Source organism: Somniosus microcephalus, chromosome 16 (assembly GCF_052327205.1).
Source record: "Somniosus microcephalus isolate GS21.2 chromosome 16, FLI_Smic_1.0, whole genome shotgun sequence".
In the NCBI taxonomy this organism is placed as follows: domain Eukaryota; kingdom Metazoa; phylum Chordata; class Chondrichthyes; order Squaliformes; family Somniosidae; genus Somniosus; species Somniosus microcephalus.
The window spans coordinates 92664795-92691935 of NC_141002.1; the positions used below are offsets into that span (position 1 = coordinate 92664795).

General features: G+C 45.9%; 2 protein-coding genes and 2 non-coding genes across 4 annotated transcripts in view; all 4 read right to left on the minus strand.

Moving 5' to 3' along the window:
* The window catches only part of c16h12orf56 (chromosome 16 C12orf56 homolog), a 93678-nt gene extending 92834 nt beyond the window's left edge, over positions 1-844 (minus strand). Inside the window, exon 1 of the mRNA XM_086009437.1 lies at positions 415-844. Coding sequence (XP_085865563.1) covers positions 415-669 — 255 coding nt within the window. The 5' untranslated portion in view covers positions 670-844. The remainder of the gene's footprint in view (positions 1-414) is intronic.
* A 14770-nt stretch (positions 845-15614) lies between these two features.
* Positions 15615-27115, minus strand: rpl18a (ribosomal protein L18a). The gene is made up of 5 exons (XM_086009441.1): positions 27007-27115; positions 23848-24027; positions 19463-19592; positions 15852-15961; positions 15615-15762 (listed from the first exon to the last, which is right to left on the minus strand). Exons 1-5 carry the CDS (start codon positions 27022-27024, stop codon positions 15670-15672), a joined length of 531 nt encoding a protein of 176 aa, XP_085865567.1. The 5' UTR covers positions 27025-27115; the 3' UTR covers positions 15615-15669.
* LOC147106383 (small nucleolar RNA SNORA68) lies at positions 19972-20103 on the minus strand. Its single transcript, XR_015081490.1, has one exon. It is a non-coding gene; the product is annotated as a small nucleolar RNA SNORA68 (small nucleolar RNA).
* Positions 24097-24230, minus strand: LOC147106384 (small nucleolar RNA SNORA68). The gene has a single exon (XR_015081489.1). It is a non-coding gene; the product is annotated as a small nucleolar RNA SNORA68 (small nucleolar RNA).
* Positions 27116-27141: the final 26 nt, after the last annotated feature.

A 27141-nucleotide genomic window follows, 5' to 3' on the forward strand; every position in this document is an offset into this window, starting at 1 on the left:
CCTTGCAGTATTAATACCAATCCCCCCTCTGTATTTTAATCTCTCAAAGGCTACTAACTTTTGTATCCGTGCGGAATGGCTATGCGTGCACAAAGCAAGAGTGGCAGTATAACTCGGGGGCGGCGGAGGGACCAGTCGGTCGGTAAAGCCCGGAGGTTAGAAACCATTCCCAAAGAGTGCAGTCTAAACACCGCCACAGCCGCAGGCGCCCCATCCATCTCCAGCGTATTAATCCAAACGTTAACTGGAAAGTACTGTGATTTACTAACAGTCGATTGCAAGTTTGCCCCCAACTAAAGCAAGAGGAAAAATTGCATTAAAACGTTTGAAAATCGAACTTACAAGTTGGGTGGTGGAGGTGGGGGGTTAATACCTTAAATAAGACAGCAAACTAAAAGTGACAGATAAGCTCACCAGCTCAATTGCAACAACATCACTGAGATGCACCGCCTCGTGGATGGTCTTGGGTGGATTCTGTGTCAGGTAGATGCACTGGTCGGTGAGGATGACATACTCGAAGGCTTTTTTATGCTTTCTTTCCGACACCACGATGCAGGCTTCGTACATTCGGATCTTGTTAAAGACGCTCTCCTCCAAGTGTCTCTTGAGGAAGAAGTCGAGCTTGTCGTGCCGTTTGGAAGGAAATTTGTCCAGCTCACTCCTCGCCATAAAATAAAATGTTTCTCTTAAAAAAAAAAGTTATTATTGGGTTGGGTTTTTCCCCCCCAGATACAAACTCTAGTCAGGAGGAGGGGAAGAAGCGCTCAGCTGGCCGAGTTTGCTACTCTTGTTTGTATCCAGTGACTGGACTTGTCACTCGGGGCAAGCGCGCGCTCCCGGGGAAACCCCCACACCCTCTCGTACGTCACAATGGCAGCAAGAGCCAATGGCGACCCGAGCTCAGCGTCACAGCCACGCCCCGCCCGTCAATCCATTCATGAATCACCCACTTGGAAAGAGACTGAAAAGAGTGAGACAAAGTTTACATGGGGATTTACCCGGGATAGACGGCCCTGAAACAGGCCATTCGGCCCAACCAGTCCATGCCGGCGTTTATGCTCCACTCGAGCCTCCTCCCGTCTTTCCTCATCTAACTCTATCAGTAACCCTCTATTCCCTTCTCCCTCATATGCTTGTCTAGCCTCCCCTTAAATTCGCTTCAACCACTCCCTGTGGCAGCGAGTTCCACATTCTCACCACTCTCTGGGTAAAGAAGTTTCTCCTGAATTCACTATTATATTTATTGGTGACGATCTTATATTTATGGTCCTTAGTTTTGGACTCCCCCCACAAGTGGAAACATCTTCTCTGTGTCTACCCTATCGAACCCTGTAGTGTATGTACCTTTAAGAGAGAACTACTTTTACAGTTCCTGTATACTGTAGTACCGGCAGTGACCACCCCTGTATATAAGCCTTGAGCATGCCTCTGTACTGCCAGCCTTGAGACTACCCTACTCCAGTAAACACCTGTTGATTGTTAAGTTACAGCCTCCGTGTAGTTATTGGAAAACATCATACTCTAAGAATCACGGATCCAACAGTGGCGACGAGGTCGATTCGAATCTACCTGCAGCTCTGCATTTCCCTTCAAGGATTCGCTCCGGGAGGGAGGTGGAAGAAAGTCGAGGCCAGAAGCACGGGCGTCGACCATGAGCAACCACCCAGTTGTCCGGCAGAGAGTGAACGTCGCAGGGGAGGCTGTTGAGAGCCGGGCTTGGTTCCCCAGCCACGACGATCCAGCAACAGACTGGCAACAGGTACAGCGCAGACCCTTCCCGGACAGCGGCGGCTGGAGCCGACCAACGGCAGAGAAAAAGCCGAGCAGCGTCGACTGGGTAAGAGAGAGGGTGAAGCGCACAGGACGCAGCCGGGGGTTGAAAACTGAGCGACGTCGAGGAAAAACAAAAGAGAGAGAGAGAGGGTAAAGCAGCAGCCGGGTTCAGGACCGAGCGGCGGAAACGGGAAAGGCGCACAGGAGAACGTGCAGAGCACAGCCAGGGCTCAAGGGATGAACAGCGTCCACGGGGAGAAGAAGGGAGAGCGCGGGAGACGCCATTGAGCCGCGGAGAAGAAGGGAGAGCGCGGGAGACGCCATTTTTAGAAGCCGCAGCGGAGAAGAAGGGCGAGCGCGGGAAGAAAGGAAAGCGCAGGAGACGCCATTTTGTGCCAGCAGAGAAGAAGGGAGAGCGCGGGAGACGTCATTTTTGACAGTTAAATCACACCCAGGGATGCCGAAGAGTGGCAGTATCTCTGCGTTCGACAATGAAGTCGAAGATTGGGCGACATATGTGGAACGCATTGAGGTGTACTGCAGGGCGAATGAAGTGCCAGATGCTAGGAAAGCACTGGTTTTGTTAAATTCCATGGGTGCAAAAACTTATGGCTTACTGCGAAACCTAATAACCCCAGAGAAGCCCGTGGATAAGAATTTCGAAAGCATAGTAGAAATCCGACAGGACCACTTAAACCCCACACCGCTGCTGATAGCAGAAAGATTTAAGTTCCACAAAAGGAACCAGCATAAAGACGAAAGTAATGCTGAGTACTTAACGGAACTGCGCAAACTATCAAAACACTGCCAGTTTGGAGTGGGACTAGCAGATACGTTAAGGGACAAGTTTGTGTGTGGGCTTCAAAGTGAAGGAACCCAGAAACGGCTTCTATCAGAAAAGGATCTTACGCTGGACAAGGCTTTCAGCATGGCAGTATCACACGAAGCAGCCGCAAGGGGCGCTGCAGAGATACAACGGAGACCGCAAGAATACGGCACCAATGAAATGTCATATGGAGCAGGGAAGTGTTATCGCTGCGGCAGAACAACACACGACCAGAAGGATTGTTGGTTCAAGGACCAAGTGTGCAGACAGTGTGGAAAAGCAGGACACATAGCAAGAGTCTGCAGGTCAGGGAAGAAAACCAACAGCAAGAAATCTCCACAGGAGAAGTACAAAAAGGTACATAAGGTGATGGACAGTAGTTCAGACGAACAGAAAAGTGATACAGACTCTGGAAGCAAGGAGCTGGGTTGTCTGAAACTACATAAGGTAACCAAAATGGAGGATCACCAGACTATCTGGGTCACACTCAAGATAGACGGAGTCCAAGTGAAAATGGAATTGGACACAGGATCAGCCCTAACAGTCATAAACCAAAGGGACTACAAGCGGCTATTTTCACATATACCCTTGAAAGCTACAGAGATTGTCTTGAAGACGTACACGGGGTAAAAAGTCTACCCCAAAGGAAAAATAAGGGTGAAAGTGATATACAAAGGCCAGGAAATACCTAAAATGGACCTATATGTATTGCCAGACGGAGGACCACCACTACTAGGACGTGAATGGATCCGGAAGATACAATTAGATTGGCATTCCATACAGGCACTGAAGGTTGAGGCCAAAAAGGATGACGATGTCACACCTGGACGACTGTCAAAAATGCTAACTGACACAAAAGAAGTGTTCCAGGAGGGACTCGGAACACTAAAAGGCATAACAGCAACGATTAAAATAGAGGAAAATGCAAGCCCAAACTTTCTTAAGGCCAGACCAGTGCCTTATGCGATCCGACCAGCCGTCGAAGCAGAGCTGGAAGGGTTGGAACGTTCAGGAGTACTGTCCAAAGTAGACTGGAGCGAGTGGGCTACACCCATCGTTCCTGTAATGAAGAGGTCGTTGAGTAATACGCCTGGGGAACCAAAGAAGGTCCGCATCTGTGGGGATTTTAAGGTGACAGTGAACCCAGTCCTTCACACGGTACAATACCCGCTTCCACGGATTGAGGATATTTTCGCCTCGCTATCTGGAGGTAAACGCTTCACCAAAATTGATCTAGCCCAGGCATACTTGCAAATGGAGGTAGAAGAAGCCTTGAAACAATACCTCACGATCAACACTCATAAAGGTCTCTACCAATACAACCGGCTGGTGTTCGGGGTAGCATCGGCTCCGGCTATTTGGCAAAGGGCGATGGATCAAGTCCTGCAAGGGATTCCAGGGACCCAGTGTTATTTGGACGACATCCTGGTCACGGGCGAAAATGACAGTGATCACCTCGCCAACCTGGAGAAGGTGCTCACTAGATTAAAGGAATATGGGCTACGAGCTAATTGCCACAAGTGCGAGTTTTTCCAGAAGCAGATCTCGTATTGTGGCCACGTTATTGATAAAGAGGGGTTACGTAAGTCCCCTGAAAAGATTGAGGCAGTAGTCAAGGCTCCAGCACCAGAAAATGTGTCACAACTGAGGTCGTTCCTCGGGCTGGTGAACTACTACCATAAGTTCTTACCAAATTTGTCTACAGTATTACACCCACTGAACACCCTGCTGCAAACGGAGGTACCATGGGAGTGGAATGACGAATGTAAACGAGCTTTCCAGAAGTGCAAAGAATTGATCACATCAAAAGAGGTGTTGGCCCATTTCAACCCAGCACTACCAATTCGTTTGGCATGTGATGCATCACCCTATGGTATTGGAGTGGTGCTGTCGCACAAATTCCCAGATGGGTTGGAGAGGCCAGTAGCCTTTGCGTCTCGGTCACTAACCTCAGCCGAGCGCAACTACGCCCAGATTGACAGGGAGGCCCTCAGCCTAGTATGGGGAGTAAAAAAATTCAACCACTATCTGCATGGGCAGAGGTTCACCTTGCTGACTGACCACCAACCACTTGTCTCCATCTTTAATCCAAAGAAGGGCGTTCCGGTGATGACTGCACAACGGTTACAAAGATGGTCCCTTTTCTAGGGGCGAACCAATATGAAATAGAATATAAAGGCATGAAACAGCATGGAAACGCTGATGGGCTATCACGCCTGCCACTGCCTACTGTGGAGGAAGCACCAGCAGTGGACCCTATCGAGATATTTTATTCGTCAATAATTGAACGATTGCCAGTAACTAACGCGGATATAGAGAAGGAGACCCGCAATGATCCGACACTGTCTCAGGTATATGATTTGACAGTGAGGGGATGGCCAACACATGGCGACTCACTGTTGCCAGCATTCTCATCCAGAAGAGAACAGCTGTCAGCATGCCAGGGGACAGTGATGTGTGGATCCCGAGTGGTAATTCCACCCAAGTTAAGGGAGCAAGTGCTAAATGAGCTTCACAAAGGTCATCTGGGAGGGGTAAAAATGAAAAGCCTTGCTAGGGCTTATGTGTGGTGGCCGGGGATCGATCAACAAATCGAGGACTTAACTAAGAGCTGCTCAGGATGCCAGAAGGTCCAAAATGCACCACCACATGCCCCTCTACACCCATGGGAGTGGCCCTCCTCTCCATGGCAACGGGTGCATATTGATTTTGCTGGTCCATTCATGGACTCAATGTTCTTAATAACAGTGGATGCTCACTCGAAATGGCCTGAGGTGATAAAAATGTCCTCAACCACTACAGAGAAAACGATTGCAGTCCTACGGACCATATTTGCCAGGAACGGCTTGCCAGAGCAGATTTGCTCCGATAATGGACCACAGTTTGTGTCCGAAGAGTTTCGGAAATTTATGAGAAGGAATGGGGTAAGGCATTACACATCCGCCCCGTATCATCCAGCTACAAATGGATTGGCTGAGAGGTTCGTACAAACCTTTAAAAAGGCGATAAAGGCCATGTGCGATGATGAAATTCCACAACAGCATAAGGTGGACAATTTCCTGTTAGCCTACAGAAATGCGACACATGCAGTTACCAACCAGACCCCGGCCATGATGTTCTTTAACCGAAGGTTGAGATCTCGTCTGGATTTGCTCAGACCAAATGTGCGAAGAAATGTTGAGGACAAACAATTCCAGCACATCAATGAGAAGCCGACAAGGAGCTTCAATGTAGGACAACCAGTCTTGGCCCGTGACTACCGAACAGAGAAATGGCAACCCGGAACGATATGCACAGGGCAGGGGCCATTAATGTACACAGTGGATGTCGGGGAGAACATTGTGAGACGCCACGTCGACCAGATCTTAGCGTCACAGGAACGAGTCAACCCCATGTCTCGTGTACCTGGGGATGAACCCAACATACCGGTAGCATCTACCTCAGAAACAGTAGCAGTGGAAACTGATGAACTAACTGACGAAAGGGGGCCAGAATTGCCTCCGCACCAAGAACAAGAACCTCAGGAAAGGCGCTATCCAGAAAGGATCAGGAAGCCGCCCCAAAGACTGAATCTATAAATGGACTATTTCTGTTTAATGTGCATGTTAATGTGTTAATTGTTATTTGAATATTATGGGTACTGCTAATCTAAAAGGGGAGGAATTGTAGTGTATGTACCTTTAAGAGAGAACTACTTTTACAGCTCTTGTATACTGTAGTACCGGCAGTGACCACACCTGTATATAAGCCTTGAGCATGCCTCTGTACTGCCAGTCTTGAGACTACCCTACTCCAGTAAACACCTGTTGATTGTTAAGTTACAGCCTCCGTGTAGTTATTGGAAAACATCATACTCTAAGAATCACGGATCCAACAAACCCCTTCATCATTTTAAAGGCCCCTATCAGGTCACCCCCTCAGCCTTCTATATTCCGTTCTCTGATTCTATACTCCACTCTCTGATTTTATATTCCACTCTCTGATTCTATATTCCACTCTCTGATTCTATATTCCACTCTCTGATTCTATATTCCGTTCTCTGATTCTATATTCCACTCTCTGATTCTATATTCCACTCTCTGATTCTAACTCCTTTCAGGGGCTTTAACTTAAAAATTTAGCGTTCATTAATAGATTGCTAATTAAAATATCGGCATCAATTACCTTTTAGATTTCGAAAATTACATCAACAACAACTTGTATTTATATAGCGCCTTTAACATAGTAAAACGTCCCAAGGCGCGTCACAGGATTGGATAGGCCGGGGTTGTTTTCTTTGGTACAGGGGAGGCTGAGGGGAGACTTAGTTGAGGTGTATAAAATTATGAGGGGCCTAGATAGAGTGGATAAGAAGGGCCTATTTCCCTTAGCAGAGAGGTCACTAACCAGGGGGCATAGATTTAAAGTAATTGGTCGGAGGATTTAGAGGGGAGTTGAGGAGAAATGTTTTCACCCAGAGGGTGGTGGGGGTCTGGAACTCACTGCCTGAAAGGGTGGTAGAGGCAGAAACCCTCACTTGAGATGGTATAACCTACAGGGCTACGGACCAAGAGCTGGAAAGTGGGATTAGGCTGGATCGCTCTTTCTCGGCCAGCAGACACGATGGGCTGAATGGCCTCCTTCTGTGCCGTAAATTTCTATGATTCTATGTGTACCACATGGTCAAACTATTCGTATATAGGTTATAGATCAATAAAATATCATCTTAAAGTATTGACCTATAATTTGATAAGCTATGATATAAAAAGTTATTTCCATTTGTTGTAGAGTACTCAGAGATCAAACCCTGCATTTTTTTGATGATATAAGAATTTTCTTCCAAGCTTTATGTACACTTACACAAAATATTGTTTTGTTCCCAAAAAGGCATATTATTTTCCTCGACAGTGTCTCACAAAATATATGAAAATCCGTGATCACCTCCAGTTGATGAATTTAGTGTGTCAGCCGTGGCTCAGTGGGCAGCACCCTCACCTCGGAGTCAGAAGATTGTGGGTTCAAGTCCCCACTCCAGGGACTTGAGCACATAAAGCTAGGCTGACACTCCAGTGCAGTGCTGAGGGAGTGCTGCACTGTCGGAGGTGCCGACTTTCAGATGAGGCATTAAACCGAGGCCCCGTCTGCCCTCTCAGGTGAACGAAAAAGATGTCATGGCACTATTTCGAAGAGCAGTGCTTTGCGTTAACTGGTCAGTCAATATTTAAACCTCAATCAACATCACTAAAACAGGTTATCTGGTCATTATCACATTGCTGTTTGTGGGAGCTTGCTGTGCGCAAATTGGCTGCCGCGCTTCCTACATTACAACAGTGACTACACTTCAAAAAGTACTTCATTGGCTGTAAAGAGGATTGGTTAATGGACAGAAAACAGAGAGTAGGGATAAACGGGTCATTTTCCAGTTGGCAGGCTGTAACTAGTGGGGTGCCGCAAGGATCAGTCCTTGGGCCTCAGCTATTTACAATCTATATTAATGACTTAGGTGAAGGGACCAAGTGCAATGTATCGAAGTTTGCTGATGATACAAAGCTAGGTGGGAAAGTACAGGTAGACTATCCTTTATCCGAACTTCCGAAAACCGAAAACCTCTAAAAACCGAAAGTTTTTTCGTTCAGCGTAAGTCGTGCGCACGACTTACGCTCCCCCCGCCGACCCCCCGCCGACCCCCACACCCCGGCCGACCCCGACCCCCTGCCGACCCCCACCCCCGACAAATTTCCCAGTCTTATAAAATACCTTCTGAAATCCGAAATTTTCCGAAAACCGAAACATGGCTGGTCCCGAGGTTTTCGGATAAAGGATAGTCTACCTGTAATCTGTAAGGAGGACACAAAGAGCCTGCAAAGGGATATCGACAGGTTAAGTGAGTGGGCAATAAGGTGGCAGATGGAGTATAATATGAGGAAATGTGAGGTTATTCAGTTTGGTAGGAAGAATAGAAAAACAGAATATATTTTAAATGGTGAGAAACTATTAAATGTTGGTGTTCAGAAAGATTATGGGGTCCTCGTACAGGAAACAGAAAGTTAGCAGACAGGTACAGCAAGCAATTAGGAAGGCAAAGGCATATTGGCCTTTATTGCAAGGGGGTTGGAGTATAAGAGTAAGGAAGTCTTGCTACAATTGTACAGGGCCTTGGTGAGACCACACCTGGAGTACTGTGCACAGTTTTGGTCTCCTTATCTGAGAAAGGACATACTTGCCTTGGAGGCGGTGCAACGAAGGTTCACTAGACCCCTGGGATGAGAGGGTTCTCCTATGAGGAGAGATTGAGTAGATTGGGCCTATTCTCTGGAGTTTAGAAGAATGAGCGGTGATCTCATTGAAACATGTAAGATTCTGAAGGGGATTGACAGGGTGTGGTAAACCACTGTTTGTATTCCACTGTGTACATGCCTGGACATGCCTCGGCTGACTCCTCCCACAAGTCCTAGTATAAAGGTGACTGCTCCCCAGCCCTTTGTATTTCTGGACCGGTCGACCACTCGAGGCAGACCTTCATTCTTTTGTTAATAAAAGCCTTTAGTTACTCTCTTAACTCTCAGTCTTTTATGAGTAATTGATAGCGCATCACAGGGTAGATGCTGAGAGGTTGTTTCCCCTGGCTGGAGAGTCTAGAACTAGGGGGGCACAGTCTCAGGATACGAGATTGGCCATGTAAGACTGAGATGAGGAAGCATTTCTTCACTCAGAGGGTTGTGAATCTTTAGAATTCTCTACCCCAAAGGGCTGTGAATGCTGAGTCGTTGAGTATATTCAAGGCTGAGATGATTTTTGGACTCTAGGGGAATCAAGGGATATGGGGGATCAGGTGGAAAAGTGGAGTTGAGGTCGAAGATCAGCCATGTTCTTATTGAATGGTGGAGCAGGCTCGAAGGACCGTATAGCCCACTCCTGCTCCTAATTCTTATGTAAAGGGCTTTAGGATGTCTGGGGGGTCGTGAAAGGCGCCATATAAATACAAGACTTTCTTTCTTTAGCTGTGTTCTGCTTGGTAGAGATTCTGGAACAGAGCTGGTAAAAGTTTGCATGCCTCAATTGAAGCTCAGTAACAGCAAACATCTCAAAGGACTCTTTCTTCACTTGGATTGGCATCCCGGGTGGTTTATATAAAGCTCAACTAATTGAAGGCAAACAATAGTGGGGGAGGGATACTTTAACCTTAACTCCCCACCTGAATTAAACAAATTTATTTTTGATTACAATATTTTCCACGTGAGAGGAGGTACTCATAATGCCGAATGATTAACTTGTCTTCTTTAGAAGGGCCTGCTGGGTCACCGGGTCAGAAAAGAACAGCTCGGGTAATATCCAACGGAATACACAAAAAGAAAATGCTGGAATCAATCAGTAGAGAAATGTAAGAAGTCACACAACACCAGGTTATAGTCCAACAGTTTTATTTGAAATCACAAGCTTTCGGAGCGCTGCTTCTTCGTCAGGTGAAGTGGAGAAATGCATAAAGACACAGCTTATATAGTCAGAGAATAATGTCAGATGATTACAGGTAATCTTTCTAACTGCCATTTATCACACCTCGGCAGAGAGATAATCACAGCAATCAAAGGTGTGAATGGTGTCCAAACAGGTCAGTCAGTAGAGAGAACAGACAAGTTAACTCCAAAAGCAAAATACTGCGGATGCTGGAAATAAAAACAGAAAATGCTGGAAACACTCAGCAGGTCAGGCAGCATCTGTAGAGAGAGAAACAGAGTTAACGTTTCAGGTCAATGACCTTTCGTCAGAACTGGAAAAAGTTAGAGATGTAACAGTTTTTAAGCAAGTACAGGGGCTGGGAAAGGGGGGGCGGTGGAGTGGAGGAAAGAGTAAAAGGGAAGGTCTGTGATTGGGTGGAAGGCAGGAGAGATTAACTGACAAAAGCCAAGTTAACGGTTCAGGTGCAAAGCCTTCAACAGAACGTGCAATGGGATGGCTGACTGACCGTCTCTCCGCCAAGAGGGATCAGTATCCTCCACTCCAACCAATGAAATAAGTACAAAAAGCAAAATACTGCGGATGCTGGAAATCTGGAATAAAAAGAGAAAATGCTGGAAACACTCAGCAGGTCAGGCAGCATCTGTGGAGAGAGAAACAGAGTTAACGTTTCAGTTCGGTGACCTTTCATCAGAACTGGAAAAAGTTAGAGATGTAACAGATTTTAAGCAAGTGCAGGGACAGGGAAAGGAAAGGGAAATAAGTAGCCAAGTCGTGGGTACCTGGGTGTTACATTTGGCCGGGAAAAATTGGGGACTATTTCCTCCCAGATAAGATATGCTAAGTGTTTATGAAATGAAAGACTTGCATTTATGTAGCGAACGTCCCAAAGAGCTTTACAGCCAATGAAGTACTATTTGAAGTGTTGTAATGTAGGAAATGCGGCAGCCAACTTGCGCACAGCAAGTTCCCACAAACAGCAATGCGATAATGACCAGATTATTATTATTTTTTTTTAAGTGGTGTTGATTCAGAGATAAATATTGGCCAGAACACCAGGGAGAACTCCCCTGCTCTTCTTCGAAATAGTGCCGTGGGATCTTTTACATCCACCCGAGAGGGCAGACGGGGCCTCGGTTTAATGTCTCATCCAAAAGACGGCACCTCCCGACAGTGCAGCACTCCCTCAGTACTGCACTGGGAGTGTCATCCTAGATTCTTGTGCTCGAGTCTCTGGTTTATGAAGGGAACATTTTTTTCATTGGTAGAACGTAAAAACAACTTTTCTCTTATTCTGGAGTTGGAATCACTTGTGAGGGATGCCAGTGGTGAGGAATGGGTTAAAGGAGCAGAAATAGCAGTTAGGTGCAGCGTTAAACTCTGCTGTTTATATCAGGGAGGATAATGATCGCCGAGAAGCAGGAATGGTGCCACAGGAGCTATCGTTGCATGGTATCCATTCGCTAATCTAACTCAAATTCATTTTCTAGGTGGAGGCCTCGTCGTTTAAAGTAACTTCAAGACGTTCATGCAATAGTCACGTCGACAGTGAAGATTTGGAACTAGGCGGATTCGGTGCCAGAAGATTTAAAGACATTGGGGTAGATTTTTAGCTGGTAATCTTGCAGAACGGATCACAGGACCATTGAAGAACTCGCCGCTTTCCATTCAATTCATTGCCCGCTGTGCTTGTCTATAACACTCAGTAATTCACAACTCAGTGGCGTCTTCCCCAGTCTATAATCAATAATTGAGTTTGTGGTTGCAATGATTTAAAAACAAGACTGAGTGTGAATTTGAGAGAAAGTTTCACAGGAAAATAACTTACCAGCACCTATTTCTCACTTCAGAGGGAGACAGACTGAAACAGCGGGGATAATTACAGCATCTGCCTTATACTGCGAACTTTAAAGCAACCATTGTTTGCAAAATTATATTTATGTATGTTTATTTATTCAACAACAGAGGGTAGCGCCAGCAACATTTCTTTTATTTTCCAGAGCCAATCAGAAAATACTTACTTCACTGGCTCTGGACAGAATTCCCAGTTTCCACCCTCCGTAAACTTCAGCTCATCCAAATCTCGGCTGCCCGTATCCTAACTCGCCTCAAGTCCCGTTCACCCGTCGCCCCTGTGCTCACTCACCTACATTGCTTCCCCATCCAGCAAAGTTTTGAATTTAAAATTCTCATTCCTGTGTTCAAATTCCTCCCCATCTCCATTACCTACTCTAGCCCTTCGAGAACTCTGCATTCCTGCAATTCTGGCCTCTAGTGCATCACAATTTCCTTTCTCTGACCATTGGATGCTGTGCCCTCCGCTGTCGAGGCACTATGCTCTGGAATTCTCTCCCTAAACCTCTCCTTTAAGACGCTCCTTAAAGACTGCGGGCTAGAAATTCGGTATCGTCCCGGTTGGGGAGCTAAAATATAAAAAGTTGAACAACTAGCGCCAGGCGCTAATCATTGTCGACTCCCGTGAATGTCATTGTTAGCGCTCTAAGAGGAAGCAGTGCGCTAACACAGGGCGCTAACCTCAGAGTGGGGCGCTACCGGTAGAGCACTAACCAATTCCAGGTACAGTCCAATCAGGACTCAGCATTCACACTGGCTCCTTCCAGTTCTTAAAGGGGAGGTTTAATCATTCTGCACAACCTTTTTCAACATTGCTGACTCTGACGGCGACCAACAAGCACCTCAGCAGCTACTCCTCTGATCCTAATGGCTGATCCCAGTCCCCGAGCTCACCGTTCAGCGACCAGGCATTGGCCGCGGCAGTGGAAAGAATGAGGGCAGTGCTGTTCCCGGCCACTGCCCCAGGTCTTCAGGGCAACGTGGAGCGAAGTGGCCCAGGACGTCTCGGCCAGCAGTGTGGCCCTCAGGACCCTCTCAGTGCCGCAAAAAATTCAACGACCTCACTCGGGTGGTCAGGGTGAGTATATGCTTCAACAAGTCCTACATACCAGCATCTGAGCCTGTCCGTACACACTGCACAAACCGCCACACCCCCACCAAGCATCTATACCTAAACTCACATCCACATCTTACGCCTTGCCTACAATCACAGCTATTCAACTAAGGCAGGCACATCTCACAAACACATAGCTGCACACTCACTCACACTTTCCTTTCTCTTGCAGGCCAAGCTGGCCCACAATAGGAAGGAGCAGCAATGGACAGGCAGGTGTGTAGTGGACATACAACAGCTTTCAGACCTGGAGGAGCGAGTGCTGAGAGTCATTGGGCGCGAGTCTTGTGTCTTTACGCTTACAGGTAATCAGGAACCAGATGGCCGGTCCCTGAGCCCCTCACTGAGAGCGAGGCGGGAGAAGAGGAAGAAAGCACCGCGTCACTGCATGTCTCACGCGCAGGCACCACCTCAGATACTGGGACTACACGATCTTTAGTAGAGGGGTCTGCACTGGGGACAAGCGGGCTGCTGCAAGGCCAGGGGGAAAGGGTAGCTCAGGAGCCAACTCCCCAGAGGGCAAACTCGCGCGCAAGTTCTGCTGCACAGGACTCGGATGAGGACCTCGATGGGGAGGCATTCACAAGAAGGATGATGGGCATGCACACGGAGATCATAGGTGCAATGGCAAGGGTGCCCGAGAACCTCTTGGCAATAGTAAGGAGCGTGGAGGAGTCCGCCTCCAACATTGCAGAGCTCTGCGCACATCATTTCCAGTCTGGAAAGGATGGTAGACTCAGAGAACGTGGGGATCCAGACCTCATGCCACGTGTCATGGACGATGTGGCAGCATCCATTGCAGCACAGGCAGAAGCCACGCAAGCGTCTTAGTACTGTAATGCAGTCAACTGTTGCTGCCATCGAGTCTCAGACTGGCCTATGCAGTCTCAAGCTTGATGCCACGCAAGCTCTGACTGCTGCCATCATCACGGGGTCCACCACAGTCCAACGGGGATCTGTGTCGCAGCAGGCCAGCAATCTGTGCTCCAGCAGATTAGTAGGAATGCGGAGGTGCTGCCCCGGGGGAGTGGCAGCGGGTCAGCTGAGCGGGAACCTGCTGTCCCCTCTCAGGATGACAGCATTCCTGCTCCCACCACTGCCATTGTCGTTGCCCATTATCCAGCCAGCCCAGCCCGAGGTGGTGCAGTGTACAGCCGGGCCTTCCAGGCTCCGAGCTGGTCGAGGGCGTCCTGCAAGGCCATCTGTAGTCTCTGGCTTCTCCCCCTTAGATCAATCTCACAGGAATAACATGCAAGATTATAAACTTGGTCATTTCATTCCCAACTGTCAGTCACACTTTAGCGTCATAGCAAGACTCCTACAGATTTCTGTCACTTCATTTGATTAACAAATTCAGAAGAACATAACAGAAACTCAGCAACTTTAAAAACTGAGAAACATTTATATTGAAACAGAAGAAACTAAACCAAATTACTTGATGAACCAAATGTAGGGCTCAACAAACAGCAAGGTCAGACAAGTTAGCAAAATGTCAGATAGATGCACTTTAAAAGTTAATACATCTTGGGAGGAAATCCAAAAGCAGGCGCTACACTAACTGCATTTCTGACATCAAGAGCCAACATTTCCTGCAACTTAAAATGCCCGAAAAACCCCAAATCATTCTTTCACCGCTTCAGAATTAACTGTCCAAATAAGTGAACACGGACGCAGGACATTTATCACCGACGAGAAATGGATTTGTAGTACCAGCCCGACTCAGTAGAGGACTCTCGCTTCTAATTGAGGTCATGGGTTGAAACCCACACGAGTATTTATGTAATCTAAGCTGATAATTCAGCACTGTATAGCAGGAAAACATAGTCAGAGATGCTATTCCCCAGAGCAGAAGTTAAACAGAGTCACCCCCCAACCCCAGGCATAATTTTAAGAACAAAGTTCTCCTGGGCAACACCCATCCCATCCGACTTATATCGGCCACATAACAGTCACATGTAGCGACACCTGGAGTATTGTGTACAGTTTTGGTTTCCTTATCCAAGGAAGGATATACTTGCCATAGAGGGAGTGCAACGAAGGTTCACGAGATTGGTTCCTGGGATGGCGGGACTGTCGTATGAGAAAAGATTGAGTAAACTAGGCCTGTATTCTCTTGAATTCAGAAGAATGAGAGGGGATCTCATTGAAGCATACAAAATTATTACAGGGCTCGATAGGGTGGATGCTGGGAGAATGTTTCTCTTGTCTGGGGAGTCTAGAACCAGGGGCCACAGGATAAGGGGTCGGCCATTCAGGATTGAGATGAGAAGAAATTTCTTCACAGAGGGTGGTGAATCTTTGAAATTCTCTACCCCAGAGGGCTGTGGAGGCTCAGTCATTGGGTATATTCAAAACAGAAGTCGATAGATTTCTGACTAGTAAGGGCATCAAGGGATATGGCAATAGGGCCGGTGAATGGAGTTGAGGTCGATGATCAGCCATGATCTGATTGAATGGCGGAGCAGGCTCGAGGGGCCGACTCCTGCTCCTATTTCTTATGTTCACACAAAAAGAGAATGTGGAGATAATGACATTAAAGATGGTTATATATAATTGTAAGCATACAAATAAAAGAAAACAAATCTTCATGCTCAAGAAGGACACAGGAGCCGGTAACTGTCAGCCAGGCTTTTATTTTCATACAGATCCGACAGTATATCGATACATTTTAGAAGAAAGTGTTTGGTCTCTTGGTGGTGAAGCGTGGCTTGTGCTGGCGACGCAGTATTCTGTGGGGCAGAGGGAACTTGATCTTGGAATCCTAGAAGATGGTTCAATAATCAGAATCAGAAACAAAGACTCAAGGTCTTCAAACGAAGAGAACACCAATATACACAACTCAATACTTACATGGAACTGCTTAATGGCAGGCCGGCGACACTTGCTCGATGGAATCTCTTCTACCTTCATGATCTGAATGGAGTGAGCACGAGCACGATGGCGAGCTCCCATATCACGGTCTACACAAAAGAATTGGAAATAAGTGAGTGCATAAGGAAAGCTCAAAAGTAGCCAACAAATATAGAAACATAGAAAAATAGGAGCAGGAGTCGGCCCTTCGAGCCTGCTCTGCCATTCAATATGATCATGGCTGATCCTCTATCTCAATACCATATTCCCGCTCTCTCCCCATACCCCTTGAAGCTTTTTGCGTCTAGAAATCTATCTATCTCCTTCTTAAATATATTCAGTGACTTGGCCTCCACAGCCTTCTGTGGTAGAGAATTCCACAGGTTCACCACCGAGTGAAGAAATTTCTCCTCATCTCAGTCCTAAATGTCCTACCCCGTATCCTGAGACTGTGACCCCCTCGTTCTAGACCCCCCAGCCAGGGGAAACATCCTCCCTGCATCCAGTCTGTCTAGCCCGGTCAGAATTTTATACGTTTCAATGAGATCCCCTCTCATTCTTCTAAACTCCAGTGAATACAGGCCTAGTCGACCCAATAATAGCAAAGAGTAACATGTACAAGCTGATCAGCCAATTCATTCCTGCTGACATGGGTCTGAGGACCCATGATACGAGCTAGAATGCGAAGAGCCAGTTAACCACCATCTCTACCTTTATATCAACTCCGGAGCAAAGCTGTCACTTAGAGCCTTGCGAGCCACATATAAAGTTTATAAGTAAATGTTTTTGTTGGTTAGCTGTGGATACCAACAGGTCCTTGTCTTCCGATTAAGATTTATAATGTCAAGCAATAATGTTAAAGCCAGCTCTTGCCAAACAGTCAGGATCATAAATTTCAAACACCATGGGACATATCCTCAATTAGAACTCAACTGCCCAGGGTTCCTGGACTGGATTGCCAGGTTGCACAGGGCATAGCTCAAAACGCTGCTGTATTGACTCTTTCGGATTCTCCAAAAGCACAGTAACTTAGATGTTACCCCAGCCTTGAACGGCTAAAAAGCTGCAACATTTCAACCACCAAATACACTGATGTCATACAGATTATTTTCTAAAGATAGACAATAAGGTGGCATTGTCAATTATGTGCAGAAGACCTTCAATTAGTCAAAGCGTACATTCTTCGATTTCCTGGTCTTATTACAATGAATTAAATAAAATTAAACCTTCACACAATTTAAAGTGAAAGAGAAATGCTCATAAATGTCCAGTTACTAAATTAAGGCCAGGAACCATTGTTAAAATGACATAAAAAGGTAACTGCACCACTTTGCCAAATTGTGTGCATAATGGTCTACAAAAGCATAGCAACATAGGATGGTATAGCACTTAAAGCTGCAAGATGTCTCCTTGAAGGCAGATTTTCAAATTGCGTCTACAAAGGAATCCCAGGCAGTTACGGTTAGATTTCTGTATTTGCGAAGTGTCATTTCTGTTGGTGTATATACTAATATAAAAGATACTTTTTGCGCAGTTTTTCTTTGGGCAGCTGAGCTTAGGGGTGGTCTCAGGAGTTGCCAATAATAGCACAGCAAAGTTTGAAAATCGCTTGTGAATTTGGGGTGAGTTATCTAAAAAAAATTATCTGGTCATCACCACATTGCTGTTTGTGGGAACTTGCTTTGAGCAAATTGGCTGCTGCGTTTCCTACATTACAACAGTGACTACACAACAGAATTCCCAAATGTCACCACCCTTAAATGTAAATTGCCCATTTCATTTTTTAAAAATTGCTCCCAAAAAGACATTTTCCAAATTTAAAATACAGAATATATATGAGCACCCAGAAGCGCCCTTGGTTGTGCCGCACAGTATGATTTAGGACTAAAAACCATGATACAGGGAACTGAGTTATCTGGAGGCGAACCGTCCGGCAAGCTGGAGCCACCGGCAAAAATCAGGAGCCGTTTATTCTTATTGTTTCTTTTCTTTTTTTGAACAGTCAAGCTGTGCAAGGTCTGTAGCTAAGCAACAGCTTCAGCTAGAGACGCTACAGACACGCTTGCCGACTGTTTAGAGGCTGTTGCTAAGCAACAGGGTTTGTTGATTCACACGGAGCTGAAAATCTCCGTATGTTTCAGCATTAGCTCTGGAGTCTATGGCAGTTTGGAGGGAACGGCAGCAGCTCGGTCCCGTCGGTGCCGGATAGCACAAAGTTTCATGTAGTTGAGTACACACTTGGACAAATACAAAATCTCAATCCAGGTTGCAGTTAAACAAGATTTATTCTGTCCTTCGTAGCAGCCGTGTTGACAACAAAGTCAATGCTTAAATCTGCAGTACAAGCGAGGAAACCACTGCAAACATTCCGCTCACCAGGTGCTGCTTTATGGCGGCAGTATTAAACCTTCAATCCTGTGTATCATAGTTATGCCCATTGTTGCAATTTTAATTTTTTTTTGCAGAATCGGAAAGCAAAGCTATATTCAAAAAATAAGGCACTCCTATACTATATACACACACACGCAAATCAAGGTTGACTAGGGACTAAAACAGTCAAATTAAGCAGGGCACAAGTTAATGCCAATGACTAGCCCCCAAATCAGAAGTGCCCAAGTTATTTTGCCTTTGCAGGCCACATGGGCGCCTACCAGGAGGCCAAGCATAGTTTCAAAGAACATCATTTCAGTCAATAATTTGGAATGCACTGCCTGATAGGGTGGTGGATGCTGATTCAGTATTAGCCTTCAAAAAGGGAACTGGATAAATACTTAGGAGGAAAAAAACCGCAGGGATTGCTCTTCAAAAGACCCCGTGCAGACTCAATCAGCCGAATGGCCTCCTTCTACATAAGACGTAGGAGCAGGAGGTCGTCATTCGGCCCCTCGAGCCTGCTCCGCCATTCAATAAGATCTCATCTTGACCTCAACTCCACTTCCCGGCCCGCTCCCCATAACCCTTGAATCCCTTTCCTTTCAAAAATCTGTCTATCTCCACCTTAAATATATTCAATGACCCAGCCTCCACAGCTCTCCGGGGAAGAGAATTCCAAAGATTCACGACCCTCAGAGAAGAAATTCCTCCTCATTTCCGATTTAAAAAGGGTGCCGCCTTATTCTAAAATTATGCCCCCTAGTTCTAGATTCCCCGAGGGGAAACCTCCTCCCTGCGTCTACCCTGTCAAGCCCCTTCAGAATCTTGTGTGTTTCAATAAGATCCCCTCTCATTCTTCTAAACTCCAACCTTCTGTGCTGTATTATTCTATGATTCATTAATTTGCACATCTCAAACTGTACGTTCGAGGCGATCTAGGTATTCTGACCCACACCAGGAGGTCTGGCTCAGAGGTGCATTTTCCCCCTTCAGTTTAAAAAAAGCATCGCATTCTCTCAGCTAGAGATGAAAAATCTCCCGCGTAACACAATCCAGTTTGCCCTTACATGAAGTGGCTTCAGCTACCCTGGGTCTGTACATGAAGCAGCATCTGCCACCCAAATATACTTTTATGGGAATTACAAGTAAAAACATTTAGCAGCTGAATAATTAAAACAGCCTGCTCGAACTTTGGTGCATCTAATCCACATTATTACACCTCCAAAACCAATACTTACAGCACTGGGTGACAGCACCAGCAGTGGTCAAGTCCCTGTACTCCCTGTACATATTATGGGTTCCACTACGAGAGTCGTAGCGCAGCCAAATACCAAAGTTCTTCACTTTTGCTGGTGACTTCTCAAAAACCTACAAGAATGAAACAAAGCTATTAGCAGTGCTCAACAAAATGTAAATCCTTGCCTCAGACCACTAACTTTTCACAATAAGGTCACCGAGGCTATCTTTCCCATACCCCTCAGTTCTGGGGATATGGTTTCGAATACACTAAAGCTGCTAAATTTTCCACAATTTTATCCACAGTCGTTTGTGAACAGGGTTCGCTTTATTTTTGAACAGATGCACCAGAGTTAGGAAACTATTTGGAACAGCGACAGGATTGGACCACAGGAGGCCATTCGGCCCCTCGAGCCTGCTCCGCCATTCAATGAGATCATGGCTGAGCTGCGATCTAACTCCACATACCTGCCATACTTAACATAATTCTATGACATATCACTATGACAAACCATGTAGTGCCTTCAATTTTAATTTATGAAACAAACGGTTTCTAAAGGCGACAAGGTACAATTCATTTCCGCACACTAGAAAAAAGGCACTAAAACAGTAAAAATATAATGACTTTGGGTTTGTGTGCGTAAAGCCAGGCCCATAGGATCAGTAGGCCCTTCAGCCCCTTGAGCCTGTTCCGCCATTTAATGAGATCATGGCTGATCTGCGACCTAACTCCATATACAGGAAACTCTTTTACCCGGCACCGACGGGACCGGTTTATCAAAAAGTCCAGATTACAGAGAGGTATAGTAAAAGGTACGAGAGCCTCGTACACGGCCACAGATCCAGGTGTCCCTGTTGCATAGCAACAGGTGCAGGAACCCCGGTTACACGGCCACAGATCCAGGAATGGCCACTAATATGAAGTAAAACTTACCCGAACCTACTCCTGCATTTTGCCAGTTAACAGAGATTTCCGGTTATTGAGCTGCCCATGTCCCTTAATACCTTTGGTTAACAAAAATCTATCAATCTCAAGATTTAAAATTAATTGATCTAGCATCAATTGCCGTTTGCGGAAGAGAGTTCCAAACTTCTACCACCCTTTGTGTGTAGAAGTGTTTCCTAATTTCACTCCTGAAAGGTCTGGCTCTAACTTTTAGACTATGCCCTGCACCCCCCCACCCCCCCGACTTCTCAACCAGCGTGAACAGTTTCTCTCTGTCTACCCTGTCTGTTCCATTTAATATCCTGAAAACTTCGATCAGATCACCCCTTAACCGTCTAAGTTCTAGGGAATAAAACCGTAATTTGTGTAATCTCGCCTCGTAATTTAACCCTTGAAGTCCGGGTATCATTCTGGTAAACCTACACTGCACTCCCTCCAAGGCCAATATATCCTTCCTAAGGTGTGGTGCCCAGAACTGCTCACAGTGCTCCAGGTGTGGTCTAACCAGGGCTTTGTACAGCTGCAGCATAACTTCTACCCCCTTGTACTCTAGTCCTCTAGATATAAAGGCCAGCATCCCATTAGCCTCTCTGATTATTTTCTGTACCTGTTCCTGACATTTTAATGATCTATGTACCTGGACCCCCCCAAGTCTCTTTGGAGCTCCACTGTTTTTAAGCCTTTCACCATTTAGAAAGTACCCTGTTCTGTCCTTTTTAGGTCCCAAGTGGATGACCTCACATTTGCCTACATTGTAATCCATTTGCCACAGTTTTGCCCATTCACTTAATCTGTCAATATCCCTTTGTAATTTTATGCTTCCATCTACACCAACATGATTTCAAACATATCCTGTATTTTTTTGGAGACACACCCCTTACTTATTTGAAATTATTTAAAAATCACATTTTCATAACGTCGCTAAGCTCAAAGAGCATGCAGCACCTGAAGGAAAACAGTAGTTTTAAGAAATTAGACATACTTGTAAAGAGAGAATCAAATAAATCTTCTCACTTCAAGGCTGCAGTCAGAGACATGTTGAAGTTAATTGTGAACACTGTACATGGCAGAACAACCTGCATTTATAGAGCACCTTTAACATAGTACAACACCCCAAGGTGCTTCACAGGAGTGTTATCAATCAAAATTTGTCACCGAGCCACATAAGGAGAGATTAGGGCAGGTGAAGAGGTGGGTTTTAAGGACCATCTTACGGAGGAAAAAAAGGGAGGGAATTCCAGAGTCTTGGGCCTCAGCAGCTGAAAGGCACAGCCGCCAATGGCGGAGCAATTAAAATTGAGGACGTGCATGGGGCCAGGATTGGAGGAACGCAGATATCATGGAGGGTTGTGGGGCTGGAGGAGATTAGAGATAGGGAGGGACGAGGCCACGGAGGGATTTGAAAACCAGGATGAGAATTTTTTATTTATTTTTTAAATCAAGGCGTTGCTCCATCTAGTTCAGCAAGCACGGGGGTGGGGGAGTGATGGGTGAATGGGACTTGGTGCGAGTTAGGCAGCAGAATTTGGGATGAGTTTAAGTTTATGGAGGGTGGAAGATAGGAGGCCGGCTAGGAGTGCGTTGGAATAGTCAAGTCTAGAGGTAACGAAGGCAGGGATGAGGGTTTCAGCAGCAGATGAGCTGAGGCAGGGGCAGAGGCGGGCAAAAATAACTAGTTATGGGACACTCACTTCAAACATGGAAGGAACCAACATTTCTTTGAACCCCAGAAGACAGACAACACAAACTTCAGAACTCACTCAAACCACTATGAGCTACAGGTTATTCGGAGACTTACCAAACCCAGCGGCTAGCATGCAGGTTTACAACGCAACCTGTATTCGCCAATTGGTAAATGCAACCTCGATGCTTCAGAGCGAGTTTGTTATTAAGGGCAAGCATTCCCGAACCTGGACTAATGATGGCCTGCTTGTGAATCACCCATGAATTTTATATTAGACTGCCAGAGGACCAAAAGAAGTAGAGTAAAAACATGAAATTGGGAAGTTAAGAGTTTTAGAAGTTTTAAAGTGTGCTCTGCACTGACCTGGTGGTCCAGTGGTTAGGATTCGATGCTCTCACCTCGGGCCTGGGTTTGATTCTTCGTCAGGGAACATGATTTTCTTTACTGTTCGCAACCTTGGTGTCATATTTGACCCCGAAATGAGCTTCCGACCACATATCCGCAGCAAGACTGCCTATTTCCACCTCCGGATCATCGCCCGATTCCGCCCGTGCCTCAGCCCATCTGATGCTGAAACCCTCGTCCATGCCTTTGTTACCTCTAGACTTCACTATTCCAATGCACTCCACGTTCTACCCTCCATAATCTTGAGGTCACCCAAAACTCTGCTGCCCGTGTCCCAACTTGCACCAAGTCCTGTTCACCCATCACTCCTGTGCTCAATTACCTACTCTGGCTCCTGGTTAAGGAACGCCTCGATCTTAAAATGCTCATCCTCGTTTTCAAATCCAACCCAAATGGCCTCGCCCCTTCCTATCTCTCTAATCTCCTTCAGCCCCACAACCCTCCAAGATATCTGCGCTCCTCTAACTCTGGCCTCTTGAGCATCCCCGATTTTAATCACTCAATCAATGATGGCTGTGCCTTCAGCTGTCGAGGCCCTAAGCTCGGGAATTCCCACCCTGAACCTCTGCCTCTTTCCTCCTTTAAGACGCTCCTTAAAAGCTACCCCATTGACATAGAAACATAGAAGATAGGAGCAGGAGTAGGCCATTCGGCCCCTCGAGCCTGCTCCGCCATTCACTGCGATCATGGCTGATCATCCAAATTCAGTACCCGGTCCCTGCTTTCTCCCCATACCCCTTGATCCCTTTAGCCTTGAGAAATAAATCCAACTCCTTCTTGAATATATTTAATGAATTGGCCTCTACTGCCTTCTGTGGTAGAGAATTCCACAGGTTCACCACTCTCTGGGTGAAGAAATTCCTCCTCATTTCTGTCCTAAATGGCCTACCCCTTATCCTTAGACTGTGACCCCTGGTTCTGGACTCCCCCGCCATCAGGAACATCCTTCCAGCATCAAGTCTGTCTAGTCCTGTTAGAATTTTATAAGTTTCGATGAGATCCCCTCTCATTCTACTAAACTCCAGCGAGTACAAGCCCAATCGACCCAATCTCTCCTCATACGTCATTCCTGCCATCCCAGGTATCAGTCTGGTGAATCTTCGCTGAACTCCTTCCATGGCAAGAACATCCTTCCTCAGATAAGGCGACCAAAACTGCACACAATACTCAAGCTTTTGGTCATCTTGCATGGCTTGCTGTCAATTTCAATATATAACGCTCCTGTGAAGGGCCTCGGGATGTTTCACTACGTTAGGTGCTATATAAATGCAAGTTGTTGTTTTGTATTGGAAAACTGACCATACAAACATATGCATCAACATATTTTTAAACAGTTCAACAAACAAATGTACCTGCCCACAATAGACAATTTCACCAGCAGACTTCTTCAGTTTCTTCATCAATGAAATGAAGTACCAGAATCGAGACTTGGCAACAATATGATTTGGAGCAAAGATGCGCATCCGATACAGAGCAGGGCCAGGATCTTTAGGTGAGGGCAGGCGCCGCCCAATCACCTTGTATTCCTTGAGCTGAAATGTGTAAAATATATATTAAAATGCCATACATAACATAATTCTATGACACATCGCTATGACAAACCATGTAGTACCTTCAATTTCACTTTATGAAACATATAAAAGGTTTCTAAAGGCGACAAGGTACAATTCATTTCCGCACACTAGAAAAAAGGCATTAAAACAGTAAAATATAATGGCTTTGGTTTGCGTGCGCAAAGCCAGGAGTAAATATAGGACCAGGAGGAGGTCATTCAGCCCTCGAGCCTGTTCCACTATTCAATGAGATCAAGCTGATCTGTGACCTAACTCCATATACCCCGTCTTTGCCCCATATCTCTCAATACCTTTGGTTAACAAAAAGCTATCAATTTCAGATTTAAAATTAATTGATCGAGCATCACTTGCCGTTTGCGGAAGAGAGTTCCAAACTTCTACCACCCTTTGTGTGTAGAAGTGTTTCCTAAATTCACTCCTGAAAGGTCTGGCTCTAATTTTTAGACTATGCCCCCTACCAGCAGAAATAGTTTCTATCTACCCTATCAGTTCCCTTTAGCATCTTGAAATCTTCGATCAAATCACCCCTTAACTGTCTAAATCCCAGAGAATACAACTCTAGCTTGTGTAATCTCTCCTTGTAATTTAACTCCTAGAGTCCGGGTATCATTCTGGTAAACCTACGCTGCGCTCCCTCCAAAGGCCAGTATATCCTTCCTAAGGTGTGGTGCCCAGAACTGCTCACAGTGCTCCAGGTGTGGTCTAACCAGGGCTTTGTACAAGCTGCAACATAACTTCTACCCTCTTATCCTCTAGATATAAAGGCCAGCATTCCATTAGCCTTTTTGATTATTTTCTGTACCTGTTCATGACATTTTAATGATCTATGTACCTGGGCCCCCAAGTCTCTTTGGAGCTCCACTGTTTTTAGCCTTTCACCATTTAGAAAGTACCCTGTTCCGTCCTTTTAGGCCCAAAGTGGATGACCTCACATTTGCCTACATTGAAATCCATTTGCCACAGTTTTGCCCATTCACTTAATCTATCAATATCCCTTTGTAATTTTATGTTCCCATCTACACTGCCTACAATTCCACCTATCTTTGTCTCATCGGTAAATTAGGATATGACTTTCTATGCTATCATGGAATATTGTTAAACAGCTCTCTGCTCAATGGCATAAAAAAATACAGCAATATTCTCACTTTTTCTTCAGGACCCATCCAAACATTAGCACTTTGATGACAAGATAGAAAATTCTACTGTAACTATCAAACTCTATTATCCACTGAACACTGTTGGCTACTGGAAATTTAAAATTAAAAGCAGAAAAAAATGCTGCAACTAGTCAGCATGTGTGGAGATGGAGAGAGAAAAACTAGTTAACATTTCAAGTCGATTCCTATCAGAAAGTAATCCAGTTGACGCATTAACTCTCGTTTCTCTCTCTCTACAGATGCTGTCTTGAGTATTTCCAGCATTTTTCTATTTCTGTTCTCTACAAGGCTGCGGGCAGGGGGGTATCAAACTCTGATGATTCTAAACTCCATAGAAACATAGAAGATAGGAGCAGGAGTAGGCCATTCGGCCCCTCGAGCCTGCTCCGTCATTTAATGAGATCATGGCTGATCATCCAAACTCAGTACCCTGTTTTTGCCTTCTCCCCATATCCCTTGATCCCTTTAGCCTTAAGAAATATATCCAACTCCTTTTTGAATATATTTAATGAATTGGCCTCAACTGCCTTCTGTGGTAGAGAATTCCACAGGTTCACCACTCTCTGGGTGAAGTAATTCCTCCTCATCTCTGTCCTAAATGGCCTACCCCTTATCCTTAGACTGTGACCCCAGGTTCTGGACTCCCCGACCATCGGGAACATCCTTCCTGCATCTAGTCTGTCTAGTCCTGTTAGAATTTTATAAGTTTCATAAGGTCCTTCTCAAAAAAGTACTTGGCAAATTGTTTCTTGCTTCGGAGAAAGAGGAAGCAGGGAAACTGTGCCCAATTCTAATTAGACCAGGCACAACAACAATCATTAAAGACGCGAGCCACCCCAGCCACATCTCTTCACCCTGCTCCCGTCCGGTAAGAGATACCGAAGCATACAGAATCCTCACAGTGCAGATAGAGGCCATTTCGGCCCATCGAGCCTGCACCGACACATATCCCACCCTATCCCCGTAACCCCCACGTATTTAATCCCCTAACACTAAGGGTCAATTTATCATAGCCATATCAACCTAACCCGCACATCTTTGGACTGTGGGAGGAAACCGGAGCACCCGGAGGAAACCCACGCAGACACAGGGAGAATGTGCAAACTCCACACAGACAGTCGCCCGAGACCAGATTTGAACCCGTGCCCCCCCCTACGGTCTCGTACCAGCAGGTTTCGAAACAGCTTCGACCCCCAGGCCATAAGACTCATGAACGAATAATTTATTATTTATTAGTTATTTTATTTATTATTACTGTATTTCTATTAGTATTTTTATCATTGTTATGCCATATTTATTCCAATGTTGGGAGGACTCGTAAAGATCAACATTTCATTGTGCAGTACACAAGTCTGCTGCATAGATGACAAATAAAATTGAATTGAATTGAACTTGTATCTATAGAGCGCCTTTAACGTAGTAAAACGTCCCTCCCAGTGCACTTGAGCAGGAACTCTGGGTGCACGGGTATTTTTTTTTCGGGTTTATTAATCCGTGCATTGCTTGTAACGTTAGGTCCATGGGGGGAGAAATGGGTCCCCTCCGCCCGCCCTCCACTGCCTCTCTCTCCAGCACATGGCTTCACCTCCCCACACACACAGCAGGCGCCGCCATTTTGGATGTGCCGCCAGCCCCAACATTAAAAGTTGTATTAATCAAAAGAAACAAAGGTCTCTTTAAAATCCCTCCCTCCTCCCCTGCGGCCTACAGGCCATCTCTCCCGTTGCCATTCGCCGGCCACCGCGAGGTGTTTGCTCCCGGTAAAAGCCGCGGGACCTACGGTGCCCGAAGCCTTCATGTCGCCTCTCGCTCGCCTGCCACCGAAAAGAGGAAGTTGCGTCAGCGGCGACCCCGGTCACCCCCCTCGGCCGGCCGGAAATGACGATCCTAGACGGCAGCTGATTGGCTGAAACCT

Coding starts and splice junctions, on each gene's coding strand:
- rpl18a (XM_086009441.1), bottom strand. Junction 19,593..23,847: donor AAATTGTCTATTGTGGGCAG/GTACATTTGTTT, acceptor TCATTCTTGTAG/GTTTTTGAGAAGTCACCAGC. Junction 15,962..19,462: donor TGGTGCTGTCACCCAGTGCT/GTAAGTATTGGT, acceptor TCTTTTGTGTAG/ACCGTGATATGGGAGCTCGC.